This window comes from Hyperolius riggenbachi, chromosome 3 (genome assembly GCF_040937935.1).
Source record: "Hyperolius riggenbachi isolate aHypRig1 chromosome 3, aHypRig1.pri, whole genome shotgun sequence".
Lineage (NCBI taxonomy): Eukaryota > Metazoa > Chordata > Amphibia > Anura > Hyperoliidae > Hyperolius > Hyperolius riggenbachi.
This window is the reverse complement of record NC_090648.1, coordinates 170,575,543-170,598,611: the sequence shown is the minus strand read 5'-3', so window position 1 is coordinate 170,598,611 and position 23,069 is coordinate 170,575,543. Positions and strand designations below refer to the sequence as shown.

Genomic DNA, 23,069 nt, shown 5'->3' with positions numbered 1-23,069 from the left:
ACGCTCATCTCCAGCGTAGATGCTTTCTCTTCACCTCCACATATGACCGAAAGACGCCGGTTTGACGGACAGATGTACAGCAGCGGCTGATCGAGGTAAAGAGGGAGCTTCTACGCTGGAGATGAGCGGAGAAGTGAGTGACACTGATTGCTGCTGTAGTGTGGAGGTGAGCTGGCTACCTATACTAAAGGAAGGGAAAAAGGGAGTCATCTGGATTTCTATACTGGAGAGTGAGTGGGGTCATCAGGCTACCTATACTAGAGGGAGGGGTCATCGCTACCTATACAGGAGGGGTCATCTCGCTACCTATACAGAAGGGGGGAGGGTCATCTCGCTACCTATACTGGGGGGTCATCAGGCTACCTATACTAGAGAGAAGGGGGGGGGGAGGTGTCATCTTGCTACCTATACTGGAGGGAAGGGGGGGGGGGGGAGGTCATCTCGATACCTATACTATAAGTGATGTCATCTTTTTTGTAATTGGCAGAAGAATTCTTATTATGCTTTGTACAGAGAAGATAAAAATAATGCTACAATCATTTCAGCACAAATCTGCTCACTGTACAGAGCGATACTCACTCAGCTGGCAAACACCATGTTCGTGGAAAGATGTTGTATTCTTTTGGGAATAATTTTAATAATCGGTTCATATTCCTTGCCAGCAAGTCCTTCCTACATATCTCACTCATTCCGGGAAAGTGGTTGATTTTCTGTTAATAAAATGTGTACATGTTATAAGGTGTAGGCTGAAGGAGCATGCCTCAGTGATAGTGAGGGTAGGTTCACACTGGGAGGGGAAAAGTCACACCGTGCATTAGACATACAGTGTGACGCATGCAGTGAAACATATCGTTCATGAAAAGTATGCTTCACTGCAACTGTATATGCGCATGTTACACTGCATGCCTCACATTATACCGACGGATTTAGTCACACCGCACTACTAGCGTGTAGATGTGAACGTACCGTTACAATATAATTGTATCACACTAGCAATGCAATTATATTATCCAATGCAATGCCTCAATGTGAACGAAGCCTTAAAATTCATGAAAAACATGAATGAAAACAACAACAACAACAACAAGTGTAACAACAATATTATCTGTATCAATGTCATTATTCTGGCTCACACCTTGGGGTAGAGGCCTGCATCGGGTTGAGTACCCTCGGGTTATCCCGAAATGCGGGTCGGGTTCTGGTACCCGTTTTGATTTTAATCGGGTTGCAGGCCAGAAAGAAGGTTGCGGGTCGGGTGCGGGTCTGAGAAATTAGAACCGCACAGGGCATCAGGTCGGGTTACCCGAAATGCGAGTCGGGTTTGGGTACTCATTTTGATTTTAATCAGGTGCGGGTCTGAAGAATTAGACCCTACAGGCCTCTACCTTGGGGTATATTCACAAACCTTTAGTAAAATTGCCATAGGCAGACAGTGCATGGCAAATTTACTGGTGTTTACACGCATTATGCTAGCAACACCCATGTTGTATAAATAACGTCAGTTGCACTATGAGCACAACACGCGTTACACTACTTGTGTAAACACCAGCAGAATAGCTGTACACAGATTTGTACTGTAGGTTAGTGAATACCAGTATATTCCATGGTTTCTCCAGTAACGTTGTAGAATGACTAACTCCAATAGTCAAGGATTCAGCAACATACAGTAATTTTAATCTAAAGGTAGCCATACACTGGTCGATTTGCCATTAGATCGACCAGCTGACAGATCCCTATCTGATCGAATCTGATCAGAGAGGGATCGTATGGCTGCCTTTACTGCAAACAGATTGTGAATCGATTTCAGCCTGAAACCGATCACAATCTGTTGAGCTACTCCTGCCGCCTGTCCCTGAGTATACATTACCTGACGCTGGCTCCCGGGCGTCTTCTCCGCGCTGCACGGCTCTGTTCCGGCTCCATCCCGGCGCTTCCTGTGTCATCCTGTGACTAGGAAGTTCAAATAGAGCGCCCTCTATTTGAACTTCTTGGTCACTGCAGTGACACAGGAAGCGCCGGGATGGAGCCGGATCAGAGCGGTGCAGCGCGGAGAAGACGCCCGGGAGCCAGCGTCAGGTAATGTATACCTGATTGGATTGGCCGCCGCTAGCGACGCGCTCCCTACCCGCGGGCGATCGAGGGTAATTTCCCGCACGGCGCGATCGATGGACCGATCCGATTTCGGGAGGAAATCGGATCGGCGGGTGCGTTTACCGCGAACGATTGGCAGCAGATTCGATCCCAGGATCGAATCTGCTGTCGAAACGGCCGCGAATCGGGCCAGTGTATGGCCACCTTAACTGTTGTCTGTTTCAGCTCATCTGCTACCAATCTACCCAGCTAACACCTGTAACAGTGTAGTTTAAGTGGGAATCCCCCTCTAGGCAGGTCTTCACTTGAGCACTTGCAAGATTTTCAAGTGACCCTCTCCAAGCCTCACACATATTCTACATCTCGCCCCCTTCTTGACCCCCCCAGGGACCACTCACATTGTACTGTACATTCTTCTTTTCTACCTCAACACCTACTTAAATTATTCATCCTTGCTCAACCTCAGGACCCTCTCACATTGAACATTCCTCCTATTTTAGATTATCTTTAAGGACAACTGTAGCAAGAGGTATATGGAGGCTGCCATATTTGTTTCTTTTTCAGCAGTACCAGTTGCTTGGCTAACCTGCTGATCCTCAGCCTCTAATACTTTTAGCCATAGACCCTGAACAAGCATGCAGCAGATCAGGTGTTTCTGACATTGTCAGATCTGAAAAGATTAGCTGCAGGCTTGTTTCTGGTGCGATTCAGACATTTCTGCAACTAAATAGATCAGCAGGGCTGCCAGGCAACTGGTATTGTTTAAAAGGAAATAAATATGGCAGCCATGCACTTCACACTTCAGTTGTCCTTTAATGAAGCATGGCTTGATATGTCAGTGTGGCAAAGGCTTACTTGGAACCTCTTCATTTCCATTACACGCTCCAGAGAAACAGAGCAGTCTGTCCAGAAGACGGTCCACTCCTCATCCTCTCCAACCTCCCTCAGTCCACAAAGACGTGCAGCACGCCGCACTGAAACACAAGCATGGACAAAGCATGACACATTTCAGACCTGGTCTATTTGCTGGAAGGAAATATGTTTGCTTGCCATTTTGATGCTGACATTGAAAAAGTAACAGCGAAAGCAATGCCAAGTACCACAGTGTTCTTTCATTAACAAACGCACCATTGTGAGCAGACGGATGGCTGAATGGACTTACCACTTTCATACTTGCAGTTTGTCAGATTTATACCAAGTGGCCTACAAAGGAAAAGACAAAGAAATGTTCATTTTTTTTCTCATAAATTCATAGAATTAACATGTACCAATACAATAGCAACTTTGCAGTGACAAAAAAGTCACATACTCACCTGTGAAGAGGGAAGGCTCTAGTACTATAGACTTCCTCATTCTATTACTGGGTCTTGGCTCCAGAGCCATTTCCCTCATTTGCATCTGCCGCCTCCGGGAGCCCTTGGAAACACTGGTATCCCTGAGTGCTTCTGAAGGCGGGTGGCTCTGTGTTGAGCATGTGTGAGTGTGAGGGTGATAGGAGGGAATATCACTACAAGCCTGCCTATTCATGTCTGAAAATGTGACTTTGACTGAACAATACATTTTTTCAAGGAGTGATTACGGTGACACATGGGGACAAAAAGATGGATCAAGATGTAACAAGGCCCTAGGCAAGGTAGTAGATTTGGGCCCCCTTGTGGTCCTTTTGGTAAGCTGAAGTGGAGACAGGTCAGAGAAGGTGGCAGGTGGGGCCCTTGACACCCACTAGGCCGCCTGGTGGATAATCCTGCTCTGAAGGAGAGTAACGGACAATGCACAAAGATATGTGGCTTCAGCACTTACATACTTCTGTGCTCACCTTATCTACATTTGCCTCAGGTCAGTTAAGGTTTTAAATTCATTTTGGATAAACTAGGGATATGTTACATTTTTCAATTGGTTGTTTCTCCTGTCTGTTTTGTCTGAGGGAGAATTACCCTTATTTCTTCTCCCAGTAACATTCAGCGGTCTAATACCAGCTCTGAGTGCTTGTTCACACTATGGGCGCTTTTTTTTTTTTTTTTTTTTTAAACGCTGGCGATTTTCAAATCATCCAAAAAGTGCTTGTGCAATGATTCCCTATGAGAGTGTTTACATATGAGGGTTTCGATTCAGATACACTCACCAAAGTGCTGCATGGACCATTTTTGGGGCGATTTGCCTCAATGGAAAGTATAGGGAAATTGCGAAGTGCTTGAAAAAGCGCTTTGTATAGCGATTACCCCAGCGTTTTCATGAATAAACACATTGCATTTATTCATTCCCGGGTGAAAGAGTTCAATTCCTGACTAACATCAGGAAGTGAAAAAAACGAATAGCTCTGCAAATGCGCTTAGAAAAGCTCTTTACAAAAAAATAAGTAACCCGCAGGAGGGCACAAAAAAAATTGCACACACAATCGCAAAACGCTGGTGTCAGCAATTGCGATTTAGGATGCGAATAAGGCCCCGCTGTCACCAAAACAGGATATGAGAAACAAAACAAAACCTATCAAAGATTCCCATTCTTTACCCTTTCACAAAACAAGATTTTCTTCATTGCTTTCACTGTCTCTGTTGCATTATATTTACTCATCTCATTGCGCTCATTCCGCCACGCTGTGCCAAAACCAGTAGGGAGGAGCCATATGCGGAAGTCAGACACCACATGTGGAATAGAGGGAAGCGTTGCGGCAGAGGCTGTGGGTTGGAAGCCTGGTTTTGCCAACAATCCGCGGTCAGCCCGGGAGACTGCATTGGGGGGGGGGAGGGGGGAGCCTGTTGTCATACTCTGCATGTGTCACTCACACTCAGTAGAGAAGCGCACCTAGAAATAGAGACTTGTTTTCTCTTCTTGTTCGTTTCTGCCTGCGGACTGTAGGAGAATATACTAACTGTTTCATAAGGATTGTGTGGATTTAAGCACATATTATTTTGAGTGGTTTAAAGGCAAACTGTAGTGAGAAGGGATATGGAGGCTGCCATATTTATTTCCTTTTAAGCAATACCAGTTACCTGGCTGTCCTGCTGATCCTCAGCCTGTAATATTTTTAGCCATAGACCCTGAACAAGTATGCAGCAGATCAGGTGTTTCTGACATTAATGTCAGATCTGACAAGATTAGCTGTATGCTTGTTTCTGGTGTGATTTAGACACTACTGCAGCCAAATAGATCAGCAGGGCTGCCAGGCAACTGGTATTGTTTAAAAGCAAATGAATATGGCAGCCTCCATATACCTCTCACTACAGTTGTCCTTTAAGCGCTGTATGATTTGTGATTTATACAAGTACAGAGATCAGGTCATCTGATTTTTTTCTGTGATGTTCCTGCTTACCAGGGAGTAGCTTACAAAGCATTATAATCAAATGATGAATATTACAGAATGTTTAAGAGGGACTTTCAGACGGTAACCTCAATAGTGCTATGACGACAGGTGTACTTTATTTACTGTTGCTAAGTATCCTGTGATCTGGAAGGTTGGACCCCCTCTAGACATGTTGATTGCAAAGAAACATGTTGTGTGAGGGAGTGTGATGCATTCCTTCACCAACTGAGCATGGATGTATTCCTTTTATCTATTTGGAGGGGGGATTCAAAACTAATGATGTGTGAGCAACAACATTCCATAACGATCCATGTTGTACACCATAATGATAATCAGCCCTGCAAGGAAGCTATTACTGTATGTGGAATTAACCTGCAGCAGTGTTTGTGGCCTCAGGGAGTCCGACATAAAGCGTAGAGTTGAGTATAAAAATGAAATTTTTCTCCCCAAATGCTCTTTAGTTAATTAACCAATTCCATTTCCTACTGCCCATCACTATTAAAGAGGAGTGTGAAAGAGGAGTGTGGTGGCTACTTTTACACTGACACACTGCATTGTATCGGACAATACAATCTTATAACAAACGATATGCCATTATATTAGGTAGGGGTTGGAGGCGCCCAAGGTACAGTTAGTATCACTATATTTAGGTAAGAACTTCTTACCTTTTTTCAATCAGATTTCAAATAATGAACGTTTCTCAAACAGGTAGATAGATTTTAATATGCACATAGTCCGATGTGCATATTAAAATCTATCTACCTGACGTCATTGGGAGTCTCGATCCACCCCTCGGCGCTGCCTGGCATTGATTGGCCAGGCAGCGCACGGGGTCTGGGGGGGGGGGGGCTGCGCGCCATGACGGATAGCGGCGATCGGGCGCGGGGGACGGCGGCAATCGGTGTGCAGGCGCAGCTAGCAAAGTGCTAGCTGCGTCCAGCAAAAAAAAAAATTAAGAAAATCGGCCGAGCAGGGTCTGAGAAAACCTCCTGCGCGGCTTACCCCGAACGGGGTTACCGCCAAGGAGGTTAAAGCACAACTGTAGTGAGAGGTATATGGAAGCTGCTACAGTTATTTCCTTTTACGCAATACCAGTTGCCTGGCTATCCTGCTGATCCTCTGCCTCTAATACTTCTAGCAGTATACTATAATTGGGATTTGTTCCTTTTAAATAGGGAAGGAAGAAAACCTATTAATCCTTTTTTGGAGTCATCCACTTGACCCACCAGAAGACTTTTTATATATAGAAAGGACCATAAACAGTTCATGCAGAGTCTTTTTAGGACAAAAATTATCAAAAATGCTTTATTGACACAAATTCATTAAAAAATTCCAGGTGCCTGTTCTGTATTGCACTAAGTTGTTATATTCCTGTTTTGAAAGATTTTGTATACCCATAAGGAGCCTTTTCACTGAGAGTATTCCCGGAATTTTTTAATGAATTTGTGTCAAAGCATTTTTGATAATTTTTGTCCTAAAAAGACTCTGCATGAACTGTTTATGGTCCTTTCTATTTATAAAAAGTCTAATACTTCTAGCCAAAGCCCCTGAAAAAGCATGCAGCAGATCCAGTGTTTCTGACATCGTCAGATCTGACAAGATTAGCTGCATGCTTGTTTCTGGTGCGATTCAGACACTACTGCAGCCAAACAGACCAGCAGGGCTGCCAGGGAACTCATATTGTTTCAAAGGAAATAAATATGGCAGCCTCCATATACCTCTTACTACAGTTGTCTTTAAAGGATAACAAATTTGAAATTTTAAAGAAACGATAAATAATACTAAAGTTGTTTTCTACAGGCCACATACCTGCGTTTCTTCTTCTTCTTCTTTTTACACTGGTCTTCTTCCTTTTCAGTGCTTTCTCCATTAGGTGTTTTGTCATTTTCTGCTGCTTTATGCTCGTTACCATTTTCAAGGCCAGGATTGGACAGTGTGGGTTCCTCGTTGACTGTAAAAGTTCCCTCTACACTTTCATTGTCTGACTCTTCTTCATCTTCATCATCTCCAGTCCCCTCATCTGATTCACTGCTCACATGAGAATCCAGCTTCATACTGGAAGGTTCAAGCTGTAAAATATGGAATATTATAAACAGATACACTAACATAAAATCAGCAGATAAAATGATGAGAATTACCTGTATCAACTGCCTGGGCTTTATCGGTAGGGAATATTAACAATTCTAATACTTCCAAATTTATGCAGCTTGAAATTGACTAATCAAATGCAGAAGCTGCATTTCCAAATTTCATACATTTGCATAAAATTTATATGACTAACCATCCCCATTGACCAGTATTCAGCTGATTATAGCTACCTAATGGTTTTAGATGTGCATAAAAAAGTGATCATCACAGAGCAGTAGTTTAAGTACAACTTAAAGAGACACTGAAGCGAGACTAAATCTCGCTTCAGCTCTCATATATAGCAGGGGCACGTGTGCCCCTGCTAAAACGCCGCTATCCCGCGGCTAAACGGGGGTCCCTTCACCCCCAACCCACCCCCCGCAAACCTTGGTCGGAAAATGGTCGCTGGTTGTCTCTTCCTGGAGGCAAGGGCTAACGGCTGCAGCCCTGCCTCCCAGCGCGTCTATCAGACGCGCATTGCCGCCTCTCCCCCGCCCCTCTCAGTGAAGGAAGACTGAGAGGGGCGGGGGAGAGGCGGAGATACGCGCTGACAGACGCGCGTGGGGCAGGGCTGCGGCTGGTTAGCCCTGCCCCAACCAGGAAGCGCTCCCCCGCATTATGGAGGGGGTTTGGGGGGACAGGGACCCCCGTTAAGCCGCGGGATAGCGGCGTTTTAGCAGGGGCACACGTGCCCCTGCTATATATGAGGTCTGAAGCGAGATCTATTCTTTAATTTTCAGTTTTTGGACTTGAGCGCCATGCCCATCTAAGAGATGGACACAGTGAACCTTCGCATAGAGATTCATTCCCAAAGCGTTTTATGGGTGATTTTAAAAAAATCGCATGTGCTTGAATAAAGGCCGAAAGCGCCCCTAGGTTGAATGAGCCCTTACTGTTCTTGTCCTGCTCACACGCACTGCTTTCTGACATATCATATGAGAACAGCAAAGGGATTTTTTTAGCTACAGAGTATTTGAGAAGAAGGAGACTTACTTTATTCTTGTTCTTGGATGCTTCCCTCCCATTCAAAATGAGCTGTTCCTGGATGGAAACTCTGTTTACACTGCATGAGGCAGAGAGAGAAAGACAGGAGCACACAGAACTGCAGCTGATGAGATATTTAAACACTCTTTGAAGCTATATTTCTGCTTTATATCATTCTCAAGAGATTCAAGTCACTGTATTAAAGCCAGTGAAGACTGTTTCCGTATTCTGGATATGCTGGACACAGTCCTCCATAGTAATAATAAAACTGTTCTCTGTGAATGTCATATTTTCTTCACATAAGAAATGAAAAGATGAAAAAAACCCTTTGAATTGCTCTTTGCTAGTAATTACTGGAAATACTGTATATGTGGCATTTAGAATTTTAATTAACTTTGATAGTTGTCCTTTAAGGTTGTCCAATTTCCAGGATGAGGCTATTACTCATTTTGTTGCTGTGAAATGTGAATGACCGGAGCATACTGGGAGTTTAGTTCTGATGACTAAACCCAAAAATAACGTCAATGGGGTATTTTAGAAACTCCCTGCTTACTCTGGCATTGATCATTTGATACATTCTTATTCTCCTGCACCTCCACCAAATATGAAAGTAACAACCCGTTTTCCCACAGCCTCTAAAACAAAAGTTATTTTTGTTAGTATTAGATTTTGTTATCATGACCATCGTTATATGCTATTGGGTTATGATTGGCCTCCACTTAGGAGGGGGGAGGTTTGGGCTTTTTTTCGGCACGTATTCAGCATCAAGTGATCCCCACCGGTGCTGGATACTGGGGACTATGCTGTATATACACAGCCACACATACATAGACACACAAACCCAAACACACAGACAGACCCAGTGACAAACTGTGCATGTCAATATTACCGCTCTTCCATGCAGGGACGGATCTGGACCAAATTGCGCCTGGGGCAAGGTCAGGCTTTGGCGCCTAAACTGCCATTCCCCATCCAGTTTTGGTGCCTAAAGGTCAGGTTTTGGCGCCTAAACTGCCATTCCTCATCCAGTTTTGGCGCCTAAAGGTCAGGTTTTGGCGCCTAAACTGCCTTTCCCTATCCAGTTTTGGCGCCTTTTTAAGAATTCAACAAACTGCGCCTGGGGCAAGAGACCCGCTCGCCCCCCGCCTAGATCCGTCCCTGCTTCCATGCATCAGGCCCACAGTCTGTTAAGACTGGGATCACACTTGCCTGCGCAAGAAAAGCATGCAGTTTAAGGCATGTGTGTTCCTACATTTTTATTTGCTTTTGTGGTTTCGCATCAGTTTGCGTTTTTCATGCATTTGCATTTTTTAGTAATCTGCCTTTTCAACAGAAAAATTACAGTATCAGATCTATTTTTTACAAAGACGCACACTTTTTTTTAATTCTCCATAGAAAAGCATTGTATGTGAATCGCATACCGTATGCGGAAAGAGGCAACATGCTGTATGATTTGTTTAGAATCTGCATTGCGAAACGCATAGAAATGTGATTTTCACTGCGGCCCATAGACTTGCATAGGATGGGATATCACATGCGATTTAAACAAGTGGGCTCCCAGCCTCAGTGTTGTGTACAGGTCGTCAATGAGATGCACAGGTGGTCAAATTTAATGCATAGTGTACTCAGCTTGGAATTGGGCACCTGAAAAGCCTCAGGGCTCTTTCACATCTAGAACGCGAGCAGGAGCCGTTCTCCTACACGCGCTATTTTCCCAGCGTGTCGTAGGGATGTAGTGGTGCGACGCAATCAGCAGCGGTAGTAATTAACCCGACGGGAAAACGACGGCTCCCGATGATTAAAAGCTCCTGGGTGCGTCGTGCCGCAACACATCGAAACGCAGTGTCGGGTGTGAAAGGTAAAATGAAAGTCTATGACTTGGTTAACGCAAAGTTTCGACTTTGCGTTACACTGCAGAAAACGGGCTCTCGTGTGAAAGAGCCCTCAGGCTGGGTGCACACATAACATGAAAGGCTGCGTTTTATGTCATGTTTTCATTTTATGTTGTGTGCGTTTTTGCTGTGTTTTTGGTGCGTTTGTTTGTTTTTTCCACATATGCGTTTTTTCAAGCATTTTGCATGCTTTTAATGCGTTTGCGGTTCACATATACAAAACGCATATGCGTTTTTATATTTCCATTTATGTAAATCACTAGGAAGACAACAGGAAGCGGAAATACATCTCAAAACAATTTTTTGGGTAAAAAAAAAAAGGCATATAAAATTGCATGAAAAATGCATACCATTGCACTCCCAATGACTTTCTTTATGTGCGTTTTTGATGCATTTTGGAATATTATGCAACAAAACCTGTGTTTTCAATATGTGTTTTTTTCCCTGCAGCCCATAGGCTTCCATTAGGCCCCGTTCACACTTGAAATTGCGGGAGTGATTTCTCCGCAATTAACGCAGAAAAATCACTGGACAAAGTAGCATTTTGGGGGCGATCGCGATTAGCGGTTCTATACATGATAATCGCGATCGCTCCAGAATCGCCACCAAAAAGGCTGCAGGTTACACATTTGCGATTATCACTAATTGCAAAAGGCCAGCGATAGTGGCAGTGAGAACACTGCCATAGGATAACATGGGCTAAGCTCTAGCAGTTTGCAGTGAGCAGGAATCGCGCGATTCCCGCTTAGATGTGAACGAGCCCTAAGCGGCAAAAACACAGCATTTTCCGCAACACTAGCATTTCTGCTAGGTGTGCACCTAGCCACAGGAAATGAAGTCGATTGTCTTAAAAAAAAAAAAAAAGACGAAAGGGAAATTGTTTCTAAATTAAAGATAATACATGCAAATATTGAATAGTTTGAAATGTCATTGAAATCCTTCTCACAAACCGATTTGCTAAAATACAGACTATGAATAGCAGTTCTATCAAGAGCCATATGTGCAAAGGGTATAGATAGATAGATAGATAGATAGATAGATAGATAGATAGATAGATAGATAGATAGATAGATAGATAGATAGATAGATAGATAGATAGTAAGCCTTAGCCAATCAACACCCTCATCCAAGTACAGTCAGTTGCATTTTTCTCTTTCCTCTGCAAGGGACAGTGCATGCAATTGGTCAGTGCTAGTATAATGAAATTCTTTAATATTTAAAGCTTGAAGCAAATAACAAACAAAAAAAACAAGGTAAAATATTAATTTACCCAATCCAGATGAGTAAGCGGCTGTGTAATGGTAAACCCGGAAAGCGTGCGTCACTGAGACCAAGATAACTTATGAAACTTTTATCCTGCGCGGATGCAGCGACTAGCAGGAGTTGCTAGGGACGCTCTGCTGTGCTGGCTTCCTGGACTCGTATAGCCCGGCTCACATCACATAATCACACGGGATTCTACATGAATTAAATAGTAATATTTCCTCCCAATAGCACTGCTTCTGCCAGACACTTCCCAGCTCGGCGGCCTCCCAAGGACAACAACTTAGGGGTAACCGTGGAAACCGAGCATAGCCCGCACGGCCAGAGGAGGGGAGGGGCGGAGGACAGGCCGGTTCTGTGGCTGAACGAGGTTTAACTAATTGCTGCGCACTGATTGGTTAATTCAGTGCCCAGTGTTATCACTGCTCATCCCACCTCATACGCGTTCGTTGTCGAATCACGAGCAGGGTGGTATTGTGATGATTTTATTGCTTCACCAGAGGCTATTTTTACACACTGCTTTGGAGAGTCATAGTCATGTCACCAAGTTTTTTTTTCTAGAAGCTCACGATCTAATTCTAATCTCTACAATAGTCATCTATTGTAATATATTGTCATAGTCTATAAGTGCATACACTTACAATATTTGTCATGGGAGGGATTTGGAGTCAATCACTACTGAAACAGTTCAGGGGCGGTGGACTGTATAGACACTTGCTCTGCTGTAGTGGAGCATCACATACTTAATAGTGAAGTGAGGTGGGATGACAGCACACTTGGAGTGGCTTCTGGTGGGAGGGGCAAAAAGTGGAACTTTGCATTCAGATGTTGTTGCAGGTAAAAGATCCAGATTCCTAAATTATTTTCTGACAGACCCCTGAACACACGCTTGCCTCAGCCGAGTTTAGTGAAACACTTATGCACCCTAAAGCGAACCCAAGCCACAGCTCAGGTCAAAAAGGAAACGCTTATCTAAGAAGCGGGAAGCTCCTGCTGATGATCACTGGGACCCTCCAGAAGATCCAGGCTGTGCTCCTCTTCAAGTATGAGTGAGGCCATGCTTCATGAAGAGGAGCCTGGTCCCCGATCAGGTCTCCAACAAGCAGGGCCGGGCAGAGGCATAGGCTGGAGAGGCTCCAGACTCAGGGCGCACTGTAGGAGGGGGCGCACCATTCATTCAGCTGTCATTCCTAATTGTGTTTGAAGCAGAAAGAAATAAGAAAAGGGGATACATAGCAGTGACTGCAAGCCAGAAAACTAGATATTAAGGTGTTGGGGAGGTTGTGGGCCCTGTGGCACCTCTTAGTCTAATAGCAATCAGTGTGTGACGGCTGGGGTGGCAGAGATGGAGGGGCGCTCTTTGGTGTCTCAGCCTTGGGTGCTGGAGGACCTTGTCCCGCCTCTGCCAACAAGCCCTAGTCAGAAATCTTTGGGGGGTCCACGAGCAGCAACGGAGGACCGGATGATGGTGTGGGAAGCCTATACAGCAGTGGTCCTCAAACTAAGGCCCGCAGGCCGAATGCGGCCCCCTGAAGCTTTTTCACTGGCCCCCAAACACAAAATGTATAACTTATAGATGTGGCCCACTGCACCTTTAAATATTGGTGGTCCACATATAGAATAGCAGTGCTGGCATCACCCATCCACATACTGTAGAAGCCAGTGAGCAGTCATTTGCTGACTTCCAATCCAATTCTACATCAGGTGACACTGCTGTGCAATTGGACGGCAGGTTGTCACTTGGGTATGCTTCACTGTCTGGTGCACAAAGATGTTCTTCAGGCACCGCATGACTGAATGGCTGCTGCAGCTGGGGGTTTCACCTCCGGGCATGATTGGAGGGGGGGGGGGGGGGGGAATCAATACCTAGATTCAAAGTAACGTTTTTCAACATCATTTTATATATGTTCCACCCCTCCCCAGCAGTCTGAAGTATTTTGACCTGGCCCTTGACAAAAAAAAAGTTTGGGGACCCCTGCTCTACAGGATCCAGAGGCTTCTGTCTTCTTAGGTAAGTATTTCTTTTTTGACCCAAGCTTTGGCTCGGGTACACTAGGTTCCCACTACAACGGATTCCTGTTGTGTACATCACAGAGGATGCATAGTCACCATCCACGGCATGGAACTCCTGGTTAGAGTATACGAGTTGCTTCAGATTGCACAAGAGTGCTTTTCGCCTACTGCCATGGAGACAGCGTACATTAAAGTGGACCTAAACTCTTGCACAGGACTGAAAGAAAACATACGGAAATGCACACTGTATGTATTTAGAGAGTTTAGCCTGCCTAATTCCCTCTCATTTGTGTCTAATCACAAGTTGAAATAAAGGATGGAACCGGCACCATCAAATTTCTTTATGCTCTTTTATTCTTCAACCAACATTACAGCCATCATTGCAACGTTTCAAAGCAAGTCGCTTCTTTTTCAAACTAAGCTGAATGTCCAAAACACATAATGGGCTTGATTCACAAAGCCGTGCAAACTGTTTAGCACGGGTGTGCTAAACAGTTAGCACGTGAAGTGCCGTTTGCGGACTTTTGCGCGCGCAAAGTGCTGCGATTCGCGCGATCACGGACTTTTGCAACGTTTATCACGGCCGTGATAGCATTTATCACGGCTTTGTGAATCGAGGCCATTATGTGTATTTGACACATTCAGCTTAGCTTGAAAAAGAAGCGACTTGCTTTGAAACGTTGCAATGATGGCTGTAATGTTTATTGAAGAATAAAAGAGCATGAAGAAATTTGATGGTGCCGGTTTGATCCTTTACTTTGAGATACTGATCTGGGGGGTTGCCAGATCCTACCGACATTATCCAGAGAAGTGCTTCACCATTTCTAGTAATGTCTAATCACAAGTTGTAATTTGATCTCTCCCTGTGTCACATAACTGTCATGGCAAAGACGGCAGATAAGCTCATTTGAAAGCACAGAATGATAACTATATGTCTGCTTCCATGAAAGCAGGAAATAGAAACTGTGCAGATTTATTTTAGGATTTGTATCAGCTGCAACAAATGTTTTTCTTTAAAGGTTATTATTCTGTTGCGTATCTTTTAGAGCAAAGAGGAACTTCTGCGATTAGTTCCGCTTTAACACCCATGAATGAATGGATCCTATAGATACGTCCCTTTATCCACTGCTCTACCGTACGGTAAACTGACTGTTTTGGATGCTAGTGAGAACCGAGCCTGAGGCCAATCTTAGGTGGAACCAATTAAAGTGAACCTATGAATTTCTAAAAAGAAGATATGAGATACTTACCTCAGTAGAGGGTCCTCCAGAGGCATCCCCATCTACCTCCACCTTGCCATTCCAGCGCTGCATCCTCCCGACACAGACCCGCTTGGCTTTGGAAGAAAAGGCAGGGATGCAACAGAAATAGTACTGCTACAAAGTACAGCTTAGCTCCCACATTTAAGAATAAGCCCCCTGCACAATAAAACAACTAAATACACTCTCCATAAACATTCTATTTTCCTTTTTACCTTTGCATTTTTTTTTTATTACTGCAGTACTAGAAAATAGTACTTTATGCAGAAAAAGATGTACAGTATTTCAAAATCAAATAGCATCACCATAAATTGTAGCAGCAACGTAATTTAAGTTTTATGATAAATAGCCACATTTGATTTGTGTGGTTTTTTTTATCAACCATAACACTTTTTTAAAACAATAATGGGTGACAACAGTGAGACCGTGTACTTTTTCAATTTTCCCTTTAAAATAAAAAATATAATATCTGGGGGAAAAAAAACCACCTAAAGTGAAGCTTGTCCTGAAAAAGAGATCCAATGAGGTCCCTTCAGTTTTTATATTTTGCTTATGGCATATTATAAGTACTTTATAAAATACTAGTACATGTGAAGAGACAAGGGAGCTGGAAGTGCCCTCTGGTGGGAGTTTTCAGTAACATTGCTATTAAATTTTCATTTTACCTCACTCAGCTCACCACCTTTTAATTTTTACTTTTAGTTAACTTACTCTGTCTGTCTGTGCACGCAGATCAAATTGTGGATATATTAGTTATGTTTCTTATAACTAAGATGACCAATAATATGTCCAACTATGTGTAGACTTGTATGGATATTTTGGGTTAATATTGCAGTCATTCCAAATTCTGCTCAAGTGTTGCAGAAATCTGTCTGAAGTGAACTTGGGGCAGAGGTGGGGAAGCATTAACATTAATTTGTGGTGAAAGAAAAATATGGAGGCTGCTCAAACAATTTAGTGCTAAACAGTGTCACTTGCTTGACTTCCAGCTAATTTATCTAGCTGTAGTGAGTGAATCTCACACTGGGAATAAGCATGTGGTTAGTGCAGTCAAATTGTAGAGCACCAGACTTGTATACTAGATCTGGGTCTGTGGTTTTAAAGAGAACCCGAGCCAAAGCTGAGGTTCAGAAACACATACTTAGCTAAGGAGAGGGAAGCTTCTGGATCCTAATGAGTCTTCCCACACTGTCCTTTGGTCCCCCATTGCCGCTTGCTGACCCTCCAGCTGATCGTAGGCACGCTCTTCTGGCGCGAGCGCAGCCATGTGAGCACAGCTGCACAGTAGAATGGAACCACTTGTGCGTGAGGGGCTCTGGCTTAGGCACAGCCATACTTGTGCAGGCACAGTACAGCCTCATTTGTGCTTTAAGAAGAGCACAGCCCCAATTACATTACTGACAGGCCCTTAACATGAAGAACAGGATCAGCAGGGCAGCCAAGCAATTTGTCTTGTTTAAATGAAAATAAATAGGATTGCCTTTATATTTCCCTCTTGCGACGGGGTTACTTTAAAGTGCACCTAAGCCGAAGCTTAGGTACAAAATTACATACTTACCTAAGCAGAGGGAAACCTCTGAATCCTGAGACTTCCCTTACTGTCCTCTGGTCCCTCGTCGCTGAGCGTGGACCCATCAAAGATTATTAACAAGGGCTTGTCTGTAATCTGATAGGGGTGTGCTGTTCTTCGCTCTTCAAGCACGAGCCTGGCCATACTGTGCCTGCGTGAGTACAGCCATGCCTGTGCAGTAAGCCGAAGCCGCTTCTGCATATTGCGCAGACGCATCTGCAGCATGGCTGTGCTTGCTCTAGAAGAGGAAGACAGCCCTGATCAGCTAGAGGGTCCGCAAGCAGAAACGGGGGACCAGAGGACAGTGAGAGAATCCTCATTAGGATCCAGCAGCTTTCCTCTCGTTAAGTATGTTGTGTGTCTTGTCCCGAGCTTCGGCTTGGGTTCTCTTTTTAAAAAATGATGCCACACCCACCTCTGAAATACTGCAGAAGAGACCACAGCCTGGCAGACTTTATAATTTTGTTAAGTTATTTCAATTTTCAACACTCTATATAACATTGTTCGAAGTGAGAGAAAACTATAGCCAGAAGGAACTCGTTTATATGTATTTTACTGCTTATGAAGCAAGGTTGACAAGCACCCAAATGGGGATAAGACGTGCTTAGCGGACATGACCCTGTAACCCTACAGGGTCTGAATGTAGCAGCAGAGAATCCTGAAGCACCATGTCTGTGAATTCAAAGCTCTTTTAATGCATAATGAACAGAGAGGCAATCATGACCAACAACAGACAATGTTTGGAAGAAGGTTCCTTTCTGCATATAGCTATGACGCTCTAATGTTCAGCAGGACTGTCAAGCAATTGGTATTGTTTAAAAGGAAATAAATATGGAAGAATGCATATCCATTTCACTTCAGGTGCCCTTTAAAAAAATAGGAATACACGTAGGACTGGTATAAGGTACTATATTCATAAATAAACTATGTTTCACAGAAGAAACTCATTTATATATTTCAAAATACTAAATGTTCAACCAGGTCCATTGATAACTTGTTGAACTCCTCATCTGAGAAGAGGTACTCTTTAATGATGCCGATAACAGATTCCTCAGTCATAATGCTAAAGTCTTCCTGATTTTTAAATGGCAGGTGCCCTGCGAGTTCACAAAGAGCCACATTAAATGCGGATTCCTCTTTGGAGCCAAAGCATGATTTTCTTGGCCAGATAACTATGCGGATCCCTTCTCTAGACTCTATGCAGTCCACATTCCCAGGATCATGACCCCTAGTTATAAAGACATTATGAGCAATATTTCTAGCCATGAGGTAATCTGTGACTCTGCATGTCCTCTGAGACACAGAAACCAAGTCTTTCCCATCTGTGTAAAAGAGGAAGCCTGGAGCAGGAAAGTCAGTAAGAAGGTAGAGGCACATTTCAGAGTACAACGGTGTGCTGGAGGTGGATTCTATCAGAAGCTCTTCATCCAAGTAAAAACCATGTAAGTGCAGGTGGTTAACAGATGCAAAGCCACCGAGGCTATTAAAGCCAACTCTGAACCCAGGGTGGCCACTAAGAAGTATAGACTCCAAGCCAAACAGCATTAGATCTGGGATCAGAATCTGATTTAGGCAAAGGGATGGTTCAGGAATTATCAAGACATGCCCAAACTCAAGGGGGCTAACATTGACCACAACTAGAATTCGTCTTTGCCAAACTTTTGGCAGTGTAGACTCTGTAGTCCTATCTGAAACCACATGATTACTGTCCGGGCTTTCCATGTTAGCAGCTTTCTCTGGGGAACATCGTATCATTTCAAACAATATTTCTTCAGATTTGATCTTGGTGAAATTAAATTGGCTGGGGTTAAACTTCTCTTCAATACTCCTAATGTCCTGAGGTTTCCTTCGCTCTATGCCCCTCTTGATGTTCAGCTGTGCCACATACTTCACTCTGCCAGGTAAGATTCTTGTTTGCAAGCTCCGCAAGGGGTAGCGGAAAAGCCCTTGCTCCATTTTCTCTGCCCACTTACACCTCAGTGTTGTATCAAAGGCAGAAAGCAGACCCTTATCCTCTGCATATGCTCTTCTGTTCTGCCACGTGATGCCTGGCAATATAAAGTCTGCTTTTGAATATTTATATGCTTCAGTACCTGTTCCAGGTATGTAATTCTGCTCCATTATAGAAGTCTTCCTTTATAGTTTCAAATGTATGTCCTATTAAGACAAAAAAAAGTTAGTAGCATATGTTATAGATGGAAATAACATTATCATAAGTTAATAAAGACTGTGTAAATTTCTAACAATGTCTGTGTTTATACTTTACAGTAGTGTGGCTGTCCGGACTCGGGTAAAAGCAGTGTTCTCCTCAGAATTTTTTTCCAGTTAGGTGGCATGAAAAAAGTAGCGCGGGGGGGGGCGGGGAGGTGTTCAGGGCTGACGCTTCTCTGCTTACCAAACAGGAGGAGAATGAGGTGAGCCGACGACAGCCGGGTGCTTACCAAAATTAGCCGGGTGGAGCACCCAGCTAAAAGATCATTGGGTGAACACTGTAAAAGTCATATGTAAATTGTATACAGCTTGGACTGGGCCATTCAATATTAAAACAGTAAAGGTGCACATACATCAGGCGATGATGGGCAGATTCGACCAAGAGACAAATCTCTCTCTGATCCAATCTGATTAGAGAGAGATCTTTTGGCTATACCGCAGGACGAGTCCCGATCAATTTAATGCTAAATCTCTCAGGAATGGACCGATTCCACCCTGTCCGCTGCAACGCCGCTGTTTCCCTAATGTATAAATTTACATGTATGTGTGCAGTTATACATTACCTGTCCTGTGTCGTGGTGCCCGTCTTCTGAATACGCCACTCTTCCATTAGCCTTATACACTCCACCGGCGTAGAGTGTGTGCAACGTCACGGTAGTCGCTCATCTTGATATCACTCGCCGCTACAGCTGCGCACCTGATCAACCACGATGGCTCAACATCTTGCAGTATGTCCGATCTACATGCTTGGCCTGACATTGGTCACATCATCGATTGGGTATACACTTGGTGGCACCAATTTTCATCTGTAAATTATTACCGGATCGGATGGTCGATCGGCCACCAAGTCACTAGATGTATGGATACCTTTAGTGTATTTGACTAATCCTATTCTAAGTAGCTTAGAATTTACATAAAATTTTCTTGCAAGCCAGCATTATTAACATTGCATTGATCATACAGCATGTGGATGTTGGAGGAGGTTTAGCTGGATTGTATAGACAGGGTAGTATTTTTCTTTCTGATATAACCCCACAGCTTTATATAGTGGCCCTGTGGAGAGGTGTTAAAATTGCTGTGGGGGAGATGGCCAGGCTGTCATGTGGGGTACTTTGTCTGGACTGGGGTGGTGAGGCCAAAGTATACCAATGATTATCGGTTATTAATAATTTTATCATACCTACTGCAACCAATAAAATGTCTGCAGCCATTAAGGCCACTTAATTCTGAAATAATGGTGGGAAATGCAGAAGTGTACGTTAGGGTACTTAATTCTGATACTGTATCAGGAATGGGGGATAAGGATTTACATTAGGAAACTTGAGGATATGCTCCCACCCATAATATCTAACTCAGTGGAACAATGAGAATCCTCTCTAATGCTGGGCATACACGGCAGTGTATTTCCTTATCAATCGAGCCACTGATGGCTCGATTGATAATTTCCAACAGGTCCGATGACCCCGCTCGATCCCCGCGGGCGGACAATGGGCAAACACGAAGTGGTGATAAGGAAGTGCCCACGGGGACGAGCGGGAATCGATCCGCGCGAACAAGCGGAGACGCGCCGGCATCGAGCCGCTGGCTCGATCCGGCGCATAAAACTCTCTGTGTATGCCCAGCATTAGGATGGAAGATTCCTATTGGCTTGCTCCAGTCCAGCGTGGAGCCCCAGTAGTATACTTCCTCTTTGGTATAGCGGCACTTGTACTTGGCAGCAGGAGAAGTGGCAACAGGTAGAATGGATTTGGTAAACAGCATATGAGAACAGACACTGTCCGTTCTCATAGGCTTTTGTTATACCTGTAGACATCTATTTCCCATTTTGTGTCTGGAGAAATGGTACTGGTCAGAACTTCGTGTTTCGTGTTGGAAAATGAAAGACCACAGACCAATCTTACCCCATTGCATGTAGTATGAGAGCCATACCTCAGTAGAATACTGCAGATGAATGTCTGTTAAACAAGGTGTGTATGCGATCTGCAGATATCATAGACTATGAATGCATTTTGCATGAACGGATCTTTTGCAGAAACTGATCTTTTGCAGATACTGATCTTTTGCATGTGTACAGCATCTTTGTGTGCAGCATCTTGGAAAGATTTTTATCTGATGTGGAGTTCAGCTCAATAGAAATAGACTATGCAGGTATGGCTCTCATACTACATTGAAGAAGCAGTAAAGTGTTGTACCGTGTTAGCCATGAGTAAAAGCAAGGAGTTTTGAATCAGGATGATACCATTTATTGGCTAACTTAGAGATGGATAAACAGTGAGCTTTCGGCTTATAAAAAGCCTTCGTTAGACTGGTTCCTGACCAAAACTGAAAAGTACTACATGGAAGGGGGTAAGATTGGTCTGTGGTCTTTCATGTTCAGACTAACCAGCAAGCTCATGGTGACCCAGAACTCATTGGAGTGTGTAAGGGACTACAATGGTCCTAAAAGCCCCCTTACTAAGATGTTAAGAAAAACAAAAATTTGCTTTCCTAAAACAGAAAGAATTTACGATAATTCAGGTTGGAGTGAGCTCGAGATGTCTCCCAGGCACCACTGCTGAATATATGCAAATTAACCATTGTACCCTTAGAAGCATTCCAGCGGTTCTGGAGGTGTGTTTAGCTTCTAAGGGTACAATGGTTAATTTGCATATATTCAGCAGTGGTGCCTGGGAGACATCTCGAGCTCACTCCAACCTGAATTATCGCAAATTCTTTCTGTTTTAGGAAAGCAAATTTTTGTTTTTCTTAACATCTTAGTAAGGGGGCTTTTAGGACCATTGTAGTCCCTTACACACTCCAATGAGTTCTGGGTCACCATGAGCTTGTTGGTTAGTCTGTACCTCTTGGTTTACAAGCCCTACTCCATAGAGCTAAATTAATCCATGCCATGCACTGATGAGGATCAAACAATCCGAAATAGTCTGTATGCATGTTGGATTATTATGACTCTGTACATTTTAACAAGCTGACACATCATTGCATTACAGCGGTTCTGGAGGTGTGTTTAGCTTCTAAGGGTACAATGGATAATTTGCATATATTCAGCAGTGGTGCCTGGGAGACATCTTGAGCTCACTCCAACCTGAATTATCGCAAATTCTTTCTGTTTTAGGAAAGCAAATTTTTGTTTTTGTTTGTCTTTCATGTTCCAAAGACTTTTATCTGATATGTGTGTACCCACCTTAAGTCCAGTGGTCGTTGTGAAATCGGTCACTGCTCCACACCTGAGTGCTTTTGAATGAGATCTTTCCAGCAACACTAATGCTGGGAATACACGGTTCGTTTTTGCCTTCGTTTAAACCTTCGATTCGTTCGGTAAACGAATCGAGTGTTGAAAACGTATGTGAAAATAGTCATAATCTCATTATAGTTTCGATTAATAGACCCCAAAAACGAACGACTAGTGATCGAACATGTTTGATATTATCTCTCTTTATCCATCTAATCGAGCCATTGGTAGGCTTGATGGCTGTTCAGATCGATTATATATTCGTTTATGCTAGTCCGTCCCTGTAAAAAGGGATTTTCGTTTCGTTTCTTTGCAGCCTTCGAGCATTGGAAAAACGAAACCATCAGAATCGGAAAAAAAAACGAAACCGTGGGTGGTGATATTAACCGTATGACCGATTATTTCGGGATCGAAAAGGACAAAAGGCACAATCGAAACGAAGGTTTAAACGAAGGCAAAAACGAACCGTGTATTCCCAGCATAACACCCCTCCTGGTTCCTGCCCCGGTAGCTAGACCAGAAACTACTCTGGAAGTATCACATCAAGACAAGACAAGACAAGACAAATAACATTTATATTGCGCTTTTCTCCTTGCGGACTCAAAGCGCCAGAGCTGCAGCCACTAGGGCGCGCTCTTTTTGGCAGTAGCAGTGTAAGGGAGACTTGCCAAAGGTCTCCTACTGAATTAGTGCTGGCTTACTGAACAGGCAGAGCCGAGATTCGAACCCAGGTCTCCTGTGTCAGAGGCAGAACCCTTACCCATTACACTATCAGCCAACTGCTATCATTAAACAAGAAGCTGCTGCAAGTAATAATATGAACATTTTGAACAAATAGAACACACACAACATTTTTTTTTAGAAAACTGCCAGCCATACGCCCATACCTATGCACGGGAGCAAGTCGTGGCGTTACCCGGATGGGAGAACAGTAGATCCTGCCTCATTCTAGCTAAGTCTGCACTGTCTTTCCAGCAGCATAGTCACTTCCTGATCGGAGCATACCAATACTAACTACAAGGGGAATCCTATGATTATATTTGCTTCATAAAATGAATTCAAAATCACCACTCGTGACATAATAAGAACTCAGATTTTTCTCAGGTAAGCACAATTCGGATCGACTATT

The 23,069-nt window shown here is 43.7% G+C and overlaps 2 protein-coding genes across 4 annotated transcripts in view; both read right to left on the bottom strand.

Moving 5' to 3' along the window:
- The window catches only part of TTLL13 (tubulin tyrosine ligase like 13), a 43,099-nt gene extending 31,080 nt beyond the window's left edge, over positions 1 to 12,019 (bottom strand). For 2 of the 3 annotated variants that reach the window (XM_068275250.1, XM_068275251.1), the window contains exons 1-6: positions 11,666 to 12,018; positions 8,513 to 8,582; positions 7,202 to 7,461; positions 3,254 to 3,294; positions 2,947 to 3,065; positions 580 to 710 (exon numbers count right to left, since the gene is read on the bottom strand). In XM_068275250.1, coding sequence (XP_068131351.1) covers positions 580 to 710; positions 2,947 to 3,065; positions 3,254 to 3,294; positions 7,202 to 7,446 — 536 coding nt within the window. In that variant the 5' untranslated portion in view covers positions 7,447 to 7,461; positions 8,513 to 8,582; positions 11,666 to 12,018. Of the gene's footprint in view, positions 1 to 579; positions 711 to 2,946; positions 3,066 to 3,253; positions 3,295 to 7,201; positions 7,462 to 8,512; positions 8,583 to 11,665 lie in introns of all 3 variants that reach the window. The other variant, XM_068275252.1, reaches the window with a different exon arrangement.
- Positions 12,020 to 17,039: 5,020 nt separating this feature from the next.
- On the bottom strand, positions 17,040 to 22,935 carry GDPGP1 (GDP-D-glucose phosphorylase 1). Its single transcript, XM_068272482.1, has 2 exons — positions 22,828 to 22,935; positions 17,040 to 18,657 (listed from the first exon to the last, which is right to left on the bottom strand). Exon 2 carries the CDS (start codon positions 18,619 to 18,621, stop codon positions 17,458 to 17,460), a length of 1,164 nt encoding a protein of 387 aa, XP_068128583.1. The 5' UTR covers positions 18,622 to 18,657; positions 22,828 to 22,935; the 3' UTR covers positions 17,040 to 17,457.
- Positions 22,936 to 23,069: the final 134 nt, after the last annotated feature.

What these genes read in the sequence shown, in the direction of transcription:
- GDPGP1 (XM_068272482.1), bottom strand. Translation starts at nt 18,621, where the DNA reads ATGGAGCAGAATTACATACCTGGAACAGGTACTGAAGCATATAAATAT.